Source organism: Anomalospiza imberbis, chromosome Z, assembly GCF_031753505.1.
Source record: "Anomalospiza imberbis isolate Cuckoo-Finch-1a 21T00152 chromosome Z, ASM3175350v1, whole genome shotgun sequence".
Taxonomy (NCBI): Eukaryota; Metazoa; Chordata; class Aves; order Passeriformes; family Viduidae; genus Anomalospiza; species Anomalospiza imberbis.
In genome coordinates this window covers 15,512,598-15,526,048 of record NC_089721.1, presented here as the reverse complement: position 1 = coordinate 15,526,048, position 13,451 = coordinate 15,512,598, and the positions used below count along the sequence as shown (strand labels likewise).

Genomic DNA, 13,451 nt, shown 5'->3' with positions numbered 1-13,451 from the left:
TTCAGTGATATTTGTCCCAAGAGGAGGAACAAATTTTCCTGGCTTCCTTAGCACGGCAAAGCTTTTCTGCCAACAAGTATGTCTTACAGAACTTAGAACACCTCCTCAGCATTTTCTGATCTACTGGCAATCAATACTGAGTCATGCTGAGGCAGCATTACACTTTGCCAGCATGCATCCTTTTTCTCCTGTTAATTTCATGTGGCTCCAAGAAACACAGGAAGCTCTCAAGGTCATGGCACAGCCATGAGCCTCAGGGAGAGATCCTCGTGGGAGGAAGACAAGTGCATGACAGAAAGGAAGAAACTGAATAATCTAAATAGAAAGAAAAAATTTCTTAAAGAAACCTTTTGCTATCTACATTTCAGTGTATTCTCATATAAACTTTAAATCTTTGACACAAAATAAACATAATTTTTAAGTGCTTATTTAGTATGCAAATTCTTCATCACTTCTTAAATTCCTAAGTAATAAAGATGAGCTGTGACTTATAATACTAGAAGAAACTTGCCAGTGCTGAATTTCCTTTCTATGCTCTTTTGATAATTTCCATTTTGTACACTTTAAATTCATTGGATTAAATAGCTACACAAGAAATTTACAGTGACAGTTTATAAAGCACCCTGCTGGCTACTCCAAGATATACAGCAAGAGTCAAACTTTCAGGGTGCCTCCAAACATTTTCTGCATAAATATGGACATTTTAATTTGCAGATAAAATTATGCCCCTGCTCATTTGAATACAGTATGCAATCAGATGGGCTTGAATGATTTGCGCATTTTTAGGCCTGCCAAAAATATATTTCAAGTTCAGTTATGTGATTTAATGGATCAACCCTTTATGATCCTCGACCATAAAAATCTCTTTCTTGGAGTATCCTTAATTCAGCTGGACATGCTAAAATGAGCAGAAAGAGAAATCCATGGTATTTCAGTAATTTTCACCCAATATTCTGGAGGTACTTCTGTCTTCTGAGTTGCCATTGCATCACCTATCACACAGCATTTGGTGCATTCTCGAAGTTTACAAGTTCTGCCTTGTGAATTGAGAATCTGCTTCCACAGAACTGACATTAGGAGGGAATTTTGAAAATTGAGCATTTTCCTTTTGAAAATCATAAGGTGATAAAAACGACTGGGATTGCTACATACAAGCTGACCTGTTGTGTAATTTGGAATGAAAAATGATTCCACATACATAGGTATATAAAAGTATGATTACAAACTTTGTGTAATCAAAAATGTTAGAATCTTTGAACTCAGTTACTCTCCAAAAAAGAGCAATGCTTAAAGGTATATTCTTGAAGATCACAAAATGCTACAAGGTTGTTCGTTCTTTTTTTGCATAATTTCTTTGCATGTGTTCTTGATTTTCTTCTTGTTTTTCTGTTTCTTGGGGTTTTTTTCACGCACCAGCATTTGGAAAGCATTGTAACCACTGCATATAAGTTCATAATTTTACAGTAACATTTTGGAGGCAGACCTGAGCAAAAATTTCTGTTTTTTTTTTTTTTTTTTTTTCATTTCTCCATTTTCTTCTTTAATGGCCTTTTGAAAAATCCAGCCTGCAGAAAAGAAAAAACATTATTAAGAACTGGTCAAAGCACATAAATCATACTGGTTACATCCATGTACTGGTTCTTACTATTTCAATACTTGCAATTCTGTACAAAGTTAATGAATATTTTATCATTACAATGTTTTTCCTGGAATGGAGAAACTAAGTACAGTTAATATACAATAGAGTGATTGCTGAATCATTGTTTTGCTCACATATTGTCAGGGGTTAAAGTGCTTAATAGTAATATTGGTTCCTCAGTTGAATAAATAATATTTTATTTCATAATGTAAAGATTATCAAGAGATTATGCATGTTGAAATTTGTAAGCTGTAACCTTCTAACTTAATTATGAAAAAATATTTAGCCTGGAGAAGAGTGCCCACTTGTGGCAAGACTTACACTATAGGGCTTAGCATCTCTTGCACAACAGAAAAAACCTATTTGACAAGGGTCACAGCCAAAGCTGAGAGAAAAATTCATTAATAAACCCTTACTCGTACTAAATATCCTCTTATGTTTTTTCCCTAACATAATGGCAATATAGGTTTCAATCACGTAGCACCGCTCGCTCCACATCAGAAAAATGCAGTGTAATTAGTTATTTTGTAATTTCTTTAATATTTCACAGTACTTATTAGATAAAATTATTGTCTGTGAGGTTCTAGTTGCGAGAAAGAAATGATGGAGAATTTGAGCATATTTGTTTAGGCTCCTGAAGACAAGGTCGTGCAGCTTACCTTCCACAGAGCAAATATAAGCAGCGCGAGAATCAAGAGTCCAGCAAAGATACTCAGGAGGATAACCCACAAGGGGACTGTACCCGGTGGGTGTTCTTTGGAAATCTTGATCATGGTCTGCAAAGTGTTCAGAACATAAGCAATAAATAGTATGTCCTTCCAAAACATCAAAACAGCAGCAGTGATTAATCAATATGCAGTGATTTCCCAGGGTACCACTTCATTTTACCTACAGGAATTAGTAGGAGGGAATTAAGAAAATAATTTCCAGCCTTTCATGCTTACACAATACTTTGCATTTTTGTAAGTGCATTCATTTATGAGAATGGCCCTGCTAAAAGTCAGTAAACATTGTTTTAAAGGACACAGGACCAAAATCATGAGCAGTGGAAGGAATAAGCTAAGGAGCTTCTTCAGTACACTCTTCCTCACTCAATGCCAGCCTTCCTGAAAGACAGAGCTAAGCATTAAGTGTAAAAGCCTGTGTAGACACCAACTTGATTTTAAACATGTTATATCTGGTGTAAACCCAAAGAAACAAGTAATATTCACTTTTTAATAAATGTGACCATGTAGGAGTTTGAATTTACTAAAGAGTTTATTAGAGAGCAACTTTATAGTTAAAAAGAGCACTGAAGAACTGAACACTAAGCATCAAATTATGTCCCTAAAAAAGGTAAATCTGAAATTACTTGTCTCTCATTATCTTCAAGCCTCTTAGTTGTGTTTTTACTCCTGGACTGAATGTTAATCTATCACTTAAAAGTAATTTCTAGATACAAAACCAGCTAACAATGGAACACCGAGTTTTTAATTTTCAAAAATATTTTGTGCAAGATGTAGCTCACATTGAATATTACTTTTCAAAATTTTGGAGCATTAACAATAAGAACTCATAATAAGACTTCTGCTTAAAAAAATGGACATTGTAGTAAATAAGCTCCTCCATGTACAGGTTATCACAAAAGACCAATGTTTAAACACTATAAATGCTTGGAATTGAGAGTAGTAAAAGGATGAATAATACCTCTAACAAAACTTAAGACATTTCTCTTTATGTCTGATGCCTCTACTATCATGTTATATATTTCCTTATATAAGAAAATCATAATGCACTTCTGAAAAATAAAAGATCCCGTTTCAAATATATATCCTGTGTAACAAAGTAGAAGGAAAGAATAAACAAGGAAATAGTAAAGAAAATACAAAGTATGATCAATTTGAATTGATAGAGAGCAATTTTCAAATACTATTGATTCCTTAAAATAATTTAATTATATTTTTAATTTACATAGATGCAGGAAGTATTTATATTACAGCAAGTTGAAAAAATTCAGATAGTACTTATGATTACCTAACTACATTGGTGGGTACTGGGCTTTTGGTGTTATTTTCTGACTAATTCTGACATTTCTACTGTTATACGAAATCACTTCTGTTTAGAGTAGGATAATGCATCACTAAAGGTAACAATCAGTTCATTAGTAATGGATGAAAAAGAATGATTCCACAGCATAAAAAATTCTATGAAGAGCAAATAGATCAATTATCACATTCTTACCTCCAGTTTTTGATGGTCATTTCTCAAAATCAGTGATGAGTTCTCACTCCTAAGTAATGCTTTCACAACAAGGGTTAAGCTGTGAATGCTGGCCTGAAAGAAGAGAGTAGTTACTATGGTTTACACTTAGGTATTTTTAGTGGATAGCTTTGTAGCAATGAGAAGGGTGAAGGAAAAACTTAATGCTTTGGGGAATGCTGAAAAACATGAAAGTCAATGAAACTGCTCATGTATATCATCTCCAGCACACACATTATTGCCTGCAAGACAACAATACTGGTTTGAAAGGGTAGATAGCAGAGATTTCAAAAAATATTAATTAATCCTGGAATACTAATGTCTCTCTTCTGTTTTTTTTTTAAGCAAAAATTCTTTCTAGAGTTGAGAAATCTTCACAGATTAACACTTAAAAAATATGTGCTCCTTCTTATATCTGCTGGATTAGACTTTGTGGATGCATAAGCAGCTACTTCTTACCATGGTTTAAAACTCCTGCTAAATTATAAGTACTTACTTTAAGGATAAGAAAGTGCATGTGACGTAGTTTTAAGGAAATTTAAAACAGCAGAAGAAACTACTTCAAATACTAGAGGGGACACTTAAGAGAATGAAAGATACAATTTTAATAGACATTGGAAACACTGGCTTAAGTTTCTCAAACCCAAAAGCATTCTGAATACAAACAGGATTTACTTACTTTTATGATAGTAGGTTTCCATACTCTCAATGAAACATTCACTTGATATATGTCTGATGGGATGAGGGCACAATTAATAGAGGCACAGCTGTATGTATCACAGTCCTGTTGAAAAGGGACCAGCATGAGGTAATAAGAAGAGACTTTTCACAACATTAAAATGAAAACACGTAAACTACTATATATACAGATCACTTGCTATGACACCAGTAATAAACTACAGTATTAATGACTGTAGCTTTTTATGTAAAAATGACACTGCAGTATATAAAACAGGTTGAGATATTTGTGTTCTGCTAGAATAGACTCCGTTTTTGCAGGCTGGCAAGCCCTGAGGAGTCTCTGTTGCTGCAGCTATGGAGCAAAAGTCATCACAGAACCCCTAAGGGAGGCACAGCTTGTAAAAGCAAGTGTTTTTCTACCAATACAGCTATGGCTCTTCTGAAGTGTTTTTCAAATCTTGGGACACCTGAATCTCTCAAGCAGGGAAATATGTGTATGTGAAAATTGAAACAGCTTTACTTCCTAGTATCACCTGCTAGCTGGGAGTACAGCAGGATTATGCTGTAAAAAGTTGGAAACAGTCACTTAGCCTAGACCTTTTTCACTTCTGTGAAGGACAACAATAAGCATGGCAAGATACTTTTCCCATGACATGGTTTCGTTTGCACCAGCAACTCCACTTGCACCTCTGTGCTGAGGACACCTTCCCCTGACATGCTAACATAACTACAGCATCAAAATCCCTTTGTAACTCTTTCATCTAAATGTGAAGGACTAGTCCTTTCCAAATGGGATCATCAATTACAGTTGCATGGAAAACCTGCCACATCTACTGGATGTCTAAAGAAGCTGAAAAGGACAGTAATGATTTATTCAGCTGTCAAATCTGCTACTGCTATTTACATTTTTTTTTAGTTAAACCCCAAACTATCTAAATTCAGTTCCACATCGAGTTTTGCAGCCAAATAAAAACCAAGCTCTAGTTGACATAGAAAAGGTTTTCTAAGTTATTAAAATAAAGCGAGCTTCCAAATGACACATTTTCAGAGCAGCTTTTACACATCTTTTCAGAAGTACTCAGCTCCAAGATCTGGATTAATGTCTGGGGTGAATATATATACTATGAATAGGCTTACCATAATTGTATCCTTTGTAGGTTCTTTTATTTTTGACAGCACAAATGGTTTCCCAGTGCCAATCTTTAAGGGATCTACAGGGTAACTACTTTGGCAGATAGCATTCTGTAAGCAGAAATACAAATAATATTCTTATTGGCTGGATATGCAATCTATTACAAAAAATTATCTAGAAACAAGTCAACACTGATAATATTTAATATTTAATAACAGTTATAATGTTTACTAGGCACTAAAATAAAATAGCATTTTGCAAGAGTGCAGAATAGGAAATTCAGCTGTCTATGTATTGAAGTATTATTATTCAAACAGCACATGAAATATGTATGAGATAATTTAACCTAAACTCTATGCAGCTACTTAAACATCTGTACAAGCAAACAAGAGCTTCCTGCACGATGACCATTATGTGAACCAGCAAGAGTTGGCTATTAAATGAGCTAAACAGCTTTTGCATGGGAAACCACAGAGGTTCTGCCCTAGCAAGCAGACAGGCAGGTTAAGAGCAGGATGAGGAAGCCTCACTGGCAATATCCAGGGAGGGGGAGTGGATGCTGGAACACTGATGGATCTCTGTGACTGCTCCACAGGTAGCTAGGAAATCCTTTGGTGTCTTCAGTATGGGGGAATTGCTTTTTTTTTCAGTCAGGCCGTTGACTTTCACACTGCTAGCATGAAAATTACTAGAAATCCTCTGTAATGCACTTTGTCACACTATTATCACTAGGTGTAGCTAGCAGGACATGAAATTTGTCTTAGAAAAAACAAAATTTATTGAGTTTATGTGCAAATGTTTCAAATGGGGTGGTTGACTAGGAATGGCAATAATAGGGAAAGGAAATCAAGAACAGACACGACTTTTTTTGTATTCTAAATATGGGTTTTTTTCTCATTTGATATTTGTTTTGCTTTAAAGTGAACCTCACTCATATATTTTGATTTATTTTTCAGTTGGGCAACACTGCAAAACTAAGTGAAATTATTAGCAGGGAGGTGCATGTGTATATGTCTCTGAGGGAAAGAAAAAAAAGGAGCTTTAGGTCACTTCTTAGTGAAACAGGGGTTTTTCAGCCATGTAGTTATTGATATAGCTCTAGCTGTAATATCTACAGCTCTAGGATAGTGGAATTTGTTGGAATTGTGATCTCTCCCAATTGCACTGGGAGAGTGAAATGGAAAAACTCAAATGAGGGCTGCAGTGAAGAGCATTTGAAACATACAACCTACCATCCCCTTCAAGATGTCTCAGTGCCCCAGAGAAGGAAGAAGCCAGAGTGCTGGAGAGCAGAAGCTAGTGCTGGAGAGCAGACATGCACGAAAGTTAATGTCAGTACCCAAAAGAAGAGAGGTGACAGGAGGTTGGGCTCTAGATGTACACGGCAGGATTCAAGCATTTGCAATAATTCAGACAACGAAGAGAATATCTGAATCTGGACATCTCAGCATTTGCAATATAACAAACTAGCCTCGTTATAGTGCAGTTATTGTTCAACACCATTTTAAATCTGCTTGTTTCCTTTTATGAAAATTTGTCCCACTGTCTTCTTATGTACCTCTGTACATATTTTTATAACAACAGTATCTTGTTATTTAGAATAAAAGCAATGCATAATCCCAAATGTTTGCAATTTGCAGTTCCTTAAACATAAATTTAAAATTTAAATTGATCATAAAAATAGAAATTCCTATCTTACCTGGGAATGTGACAATGTAGTAAGGTAAAGAAGAGTATTTTTGGCAGCTGTTACATTGGGAAATAAGATCTGCAGTGTGAGGTTTGGCATTGGAAAGTGTTCACCTTTTTCAATCTATAAAAAAAGAGAAATGTTTTGACTAGTACTTTCTTCATTTTGTTGGAATTTGATTGTGAGTTTTTTGCTTTCCTGTGTTTTTATTTTCTTCTGTTAATTTTTACATTTCCACAGTTAGTTATGCAGAAAGTGCTTTATAGCGCAGTGTAGCCACTGTATCAGTGGTGGCTCCTGCTGGTTCCTCCTCAGGTGTGTTTAGGTAATTGCTCTTGTGCTCACCTGTTCCTCTCTCCTGTTTTCTCTGAGAAGACAACAGGACATATCTGTAAGCAGCAGCTCTTTCTGGAAAGACCTGCTGTGGTTGAGGATTGGGTAACCACCAGTGGAATTGCTGGCAGGGGAATTGGTGATATCATCTCCGAAGTGGACAAACTTAATAAATGCTCAAGAACCTTTTAAATTTTTTTCCTCCTGACTACATATTTGTGATTAGCTGCTTGCAAAGATATGTTTTACTTTACAAGGTCATAAATGGTATGCTCTTCAGTCCAGCAGGTTTTGACTCAGAAAACATAGATTGGCAAATTAGATGAATAATGCCTCAGACATCCATAGTAGACAAAAATAAAAGGTAGCTGAGATAAACACTGTAGTGGCCTAAAAGAATAGGAAAAAAAAACCCCTTTGTCATTGCTATCCAGTAAGAGCAGGAATTTTAGCATATCCTATTTTTTACAGATGAAAGTTGATTTAGAGACTTTCATGCTTTTATATGGGACCCTTGATCAGTTTCAGTTTTGACACTGGGAAATAGGATCCACTCAAGATAACAAAATTCAGTTTTGCTGCAACTTTAGGTTGGGCTTTTTGTCACAGAATCATAGCATTGTGGACTGGTTTAGGTTGAAAGAGACCTTAAAGATGATCTAAAATTCCAAGCCCCTGCCATGGAAAGGGACACCTTCCTTCCACTTGAAGATGTTGCTCAAATCTGGCCTTGAGCAATTCTAGGGACGGGGCATCCACAACTTCTCCAGTGCCTCACCACCTAATATCCAATCTAAACCTACCTCCCTTTCAGTTAAAAGCCATTCACCCTTGCCCTATAATTACATGCCCTTGTCAAAACTCCTTCTCCTGCTTCTCCTGCTCTCTTGAAGAATCCCATTAGGTACTGGAAGGCCCCAGTGAGGTCTCCACAGAGCCTTCTCTTCTACAAGTTGAAAAGCCCTGACTATTCCAGACTGTCCTCACAGGAGTGGTGTTCCAGCCCTGTGATTATGTTTAAGGCCTTCCTCTGGACCCACTTCAGAAGGTCCATGTCCCTATTTTGGGAAATCTAGAGCTGGATGTAGTAGTCCAGCAGGGACCTCAAAAGAACAAAGTCCATTAAATATCCTTCCCATGTGATTTTACTTTGCAGTATCCATTCAACCAGGATGACCACATTCTTGAAGCATGGCATTTACCCATTATAAACCTGACAGGATTTTGGAAATGGCTGTTCTAACCTGAAGCATGGGTAGTCCAAGTTCTCATTTACCCAGGCATGCTTGAATTTCCCAGGTGAAGATAGAAGGTCTAAAACCCACCAGAGCTACTCTGGAGGAGACAGACCATCTGAGACCTTCTAACTCACTGTATTCCAGAGGAAGGGAGGAAAAAAAAAGATTTTAAGCACAAAATATGCATGTAGAGTGTGTAACGCATTGTCTACCCGCTATTTAAGTAATTCAAACCAAACGGAAAAAAAAGATAAGACGGTACCTATTAAAAAAAAACATTTAAAATTATTTCTTACCCTATAATGTAGAGTAACTTCATCCCCGATCTGCTCTGTTGTGTTGATCGCAGTAGGGACAGTTTCATTTGCTGCAATTATAACATGGTGCTCTTTGAAAACACTGTGGGTTAAAAAAACAAGCAAAAAGGTAAGCAGACAAACTTCATAAAAACTCCTAGGAGTTAATAATATAGGTATTTTTATTATTGCATTATTTTCAGGACTGGTCTTGCAATTAAAAGTGTATTGCTGCATCCACTGAAGTTCAACTGCTCTGCTCCCTGAATAGGCCCCACTTTTTACCACGTACATTTAGAATGTGTTGGAATCTTGGATGCTGAGAATTTTAAACTTTGCTCAATGGTTTGTTCAGATATAATTACTAAAAAGAAAATAAATACTATTCCCAAAATTAATACATTAGGGTCTGATTTTGCTGTCCTTATTCTGCAGTCCCTTATCCTGGGCATTGACATGTGAAACAGGCAGGATCCTGTAAAAGTCAGAATCAAGCAAAACCAGAACAAAGCCAGCATATTCTAAATTCAGCCTTATTCCCTACAGGACAAACAAAGTCTGGATGTGAACCATGAAATACATGCAAAATAAATTTGGCTTAATTATTTATACTTGCACACCACAAAATGTTGTTTACCAATAATATACAGAATGCTTTTCAGGGATGGAATTTAACTGAATTCTGGCTGTTTCTGAAAATAAAATGTCCTACAAGACCTGCATTAAAGTATAAGTCTGAACTTAAAAAAACAAACACATAAGAACCTAAAATTAAGGCTAATTTTTGAAGATGGAAATCAAACACCACACCATGCAATATTATAGCAATACAAATCCATGGCCATCAGGAAGCTGGAACTATTTGCTTTCTTATGTTATGCTTTCTTATGCTTCCTTCATTCCTGAAATGCCTTTGAACAAATATAGCAAAGTACAGGAACCAAGCAAAGGATGCTGTTGTACTTGCATACTGCAGACCAAGTTTAAATAGAGAAAATGGAATTTCACCAACTTAGGGCCAGTAACTGCTCCATTATTTCATGACGTCTCTTTTCACTGAAGCCTGTGCTTCTGCTTTATGAGCTTTGAAGCTGTTGCATGTAGATAATGAGCACATTTCAAAACCAAAACAACACTATATTCTTTGAACACCTGCAATTTACTGTGCAAGAAAGTAAAGTACAGGGAAGTGTCAATACCTTACAAATATTAATCCTACTTCATATTTTACTGGAATTGTAACATGTCCTCTGTTGTCACTCAGAGTCTCAGGTGGTTCTTCACTGTCACTGAAACAAAACAACATACATCACACAGATCAGACTGCTGCAGACACAACACAACCACTGGTTGGAAAGAGATCTTAGAAAATGAAATACCTACAGCTCTGGGTATGAAAGTATACTAATAATTTCCAATCAAGTACTGTCTTCTAAAAATAAATTAAAAATTCCTATTCCAAGAACTAATGATTTAAGTCCTGCACCAGCCCCAGCTCATAGATGCATCTTTGTTAAAATTACAGATGGCAGGTGACTGAATGAAAACAGATCAATTAAAAGCCATACCATCTCTGGATTTTGCACGGACAGCAAACACTGAGGGCAAGTGCATTCCTTTACCCTATCAGGGACAACTTCTGCAATGCTCTTACTCTTTGAAGGCCAAGATTTTTGTTAACTGTGATTCATGCTAAAGTACGCAGTAATTCTCAAGGACAATAAACCTTTGCTGAAGGTGAAATAACCGGAAATTATGACTCACTTGTAACTCTAAGGCTGTAGAGAGTATCTACTATTTATTTAGTCCACTTAATCCACTGCTGGACTGAATTAATCTGTAAGGGTGCCAGCTCTACAGAAAATTTAACTGTTTGTGAGTTCAGAAGCTACTTGTGTTTTACTATGAAATACAAAACTGTGGATCTTTCAAAAAAAGTAAAATCAGAAGGCAGAGACTGCAACTAACCTTGTGGCATATACATGAATAGTAGCATTTTCCAGCAGATAGGATGCGTTGAATTGAAACGATATTTTGAAGGAAATCTGTGTAGAAAAATACATTACACATTTCGAAAGGAAAAAAAAGCCCACCCTAACAGGGATTGATATAATAAAAAATGTACAAACTTTTGCTTTTATCTAGGGAATCCTTATTCATATTTTACCAGTTTTCCATGAATCTGAATGCATCCACTATTTGGAATTTGCCTCAACCAAGAAGGAAATCCAATAGTTATCACTTATTAAACAGAAGCCTCAAATTTTCACAAACCTCAAGAAAAAAAAATATATGTAGTGTATTAGAAACATATGGCTAGATACTTCTTAATCAAAAGCAATTGGTCATACAAGCAATTTATCAAAACATCTTTTTTTCTTCCAATGAGAAGGAAAAAAAGCTTCAAAGCCTGACTATTGCAGTGGGGATGAGCTGCCTGTAGAAGGCTGCTGGATTATCTTTTAATATATAGTAGTACCCCTAGAATACCAAAATAAATGTTTACAATGTAAATAAAGTAGAGACCACTAGGTATCAAAAAAATCTCATTGTTATTATAATCAGGGCAAATCTATCATAATTTGTAATTACAAAAAAATGAGGAACACTGTACCAAATGCTCTTCCTCATATGCTGACACTTAGGGGTAATTTTATACAAAGCAAAATTTTCTTATTTGTTTCTGTATAGAATTTTCAGCTCAGATTTTTATCTTTACTTTTATGTGTACAAATCTTTATCACAAAGTTGTCCACAGAAAGTTGTCCTAGATATTCATAATTAAAACAAAAAACAGCTTTAGAAAGGAGTATACTAGGGATATATATCTGTGAATCAGAGATTAATTGATTTCTGAAAGCAAAGCAAAGTGTGAAATTTCTAAATTTAGGGCTTTACAGCTACAGACAAACTAACAAGCAAAGCATGAAAGGAAACTGTGAAAAATCCAGTAAAGCTGGGGATGGAACACTGTGGGCAAAGACATTGGACAATACACTTACTTGGCTTCAAGAAGTTAAGAGCTGACTTTATCCCTACAAGTCCAAGACACAAGCTGGAACATTTGTGTGGGAGGCAGAGTAAGAAGACATCTCTCATGATCCTCCCGGAGCATGACAGAGGGGCAAACAAGAAACTTCCAGGAAAGATTGTCTTATGTGCATGCAACTTGATATTTCCCAATTAAAGAGCAAGATCTAAGTATGGCTTTTCGAAGCCTTAGTTTAACTAAAGCTCCCTCTCCATTCCAACAAGAGATGTAGATGCCACTGGAACTGCCCAAGATGGAGTTTGATTTTAAGTGGACTACTTGCTGGAAAGGCCTCTCATTCCCCACTGAGCAGAGGTGAAGTCTTGATGTCTGATTTTGGCAGATCTGGGTTAGCACTTCCACATAACATCTTATTTTGTCTTCAATCAAGGAACTACATTTTATATACAAAGTAGCTAAACTTATAGGTTCCAGGCTGTGGAAAACCTCCAGACAGAAACTTGTGGCCAGGTGAGCCACTTGCATGTCACTTGCGTTCTGGCAGTGTCAAGGATGGCAATATGCATGTATTACATCCTCACACACCACATCTGACTGCCCAGGTACTGAAAATCTGATGTTTTCCCATCTGGCTGTGTGCAGTTGACATCAAGGATAGCTTGGGAAACATGCATGAAGAAGTTTTGCGATGAACACAAGAGAAAAGAACTTCAGAGCTGATATGGACTGTCCTGCATGTAGAATAACATGGGGCAAGGAGAATTTGCATGCAGGGGACTTTTTACCTCTTCCGCAGGTTTTAGAAATGGATATCCCACTTTACAGGTGATGTTGTGATTAGATTCACAGCTATCTTTCTGTATATCCTGAAGGGAAAAAGACAGTGAAAGCATGGCATTGTGTAAACTCCTTTAAAATTTTGACTGAGCATCACAGACTTGTTGAACAGCTATACCACTGCCACTTTTCACTGTCAATATATTGTGAGAGTCAAAGCCTTAGCTGAACTAGAACAAAAATATGAAGCCACAAATTCTGCAAGTAAATTTTTACCTATGGACATTTTACCAATTACTTGCCATTATGCCTTTCCAAAGACAGTGTTTTGAACAGTCACAATTATATGCCTACTGGACACCATGCAGATTAGTCATGGGGTCTAGCAATCAACATATCTGTAATTACACAGTTTTTAAATTTTGTAAATGTGTT

General features: G+C 36.2%; 1 protein-coding gene and 1 long non-coding RNA gene across 3 annotated transcripts in view; one reads left to right on the top strand and one right to left on the bottom strand.

The window, feature by feature from the left end:
* The window catches only part of ITGA1 (integrin subunit alpha 1), a 71,325-nt gene continuing 57,874 nt past the window's right edge, over positions 1-13,451 (bottom strand). For both annotated transcript variants that reach the window (XM_068177275.1, XM_068177274.1), the window contains 10 exons: positions 13,025-13,105; positions 11,216-11,292; positions 10,447-10,536; positions 9,248-9,350; positions 7,390-7,503; positions 5,696-5,800; positions 4,557-4,661; positions 3,860-3,952; positions 2,299-2,415; positions 1-1,565 (listed from right to left, as the gene is read on the bottom strand). In XM_068177275.1, the coding sequence (XP_068033376.1) occupies positions 1,521-1,565; positions 2,299-2,415; positions 3,860-3,952; positions 4,557-4,661; positions 5,696-5,800; positions 7,390-7,503; positions 9,248-9,350; positions 10,447-10,536; positions 11,216-11,292; positions 13,025-13,105 (930 nt within the window). In that variant the 3' untranslated portion in view covers positions 1-1,520. The remainder of the gene's footprint in view (positions 1,566-2,298; positions 2,416-3,859; positions 3,953-4,556; positions 4,662-5,695; positions 5,801-7,389; positions 7,504-9,247; positions 9,351-10,446; positions 10,537-11,215; positions 11,293-13,024; positions 13,106-13,451) is intronic.
* On the top strand, positions 4,332-6,887 carry LOC137465308 (uncharacterized). Its single transcript, XR_010994618.1, has 2 exons — positions 4,332-5,666; positions 6,814-6,887. It is a non-coding gene; the product is annotated as an uncharacterized lncRNA (long non-coding RNA).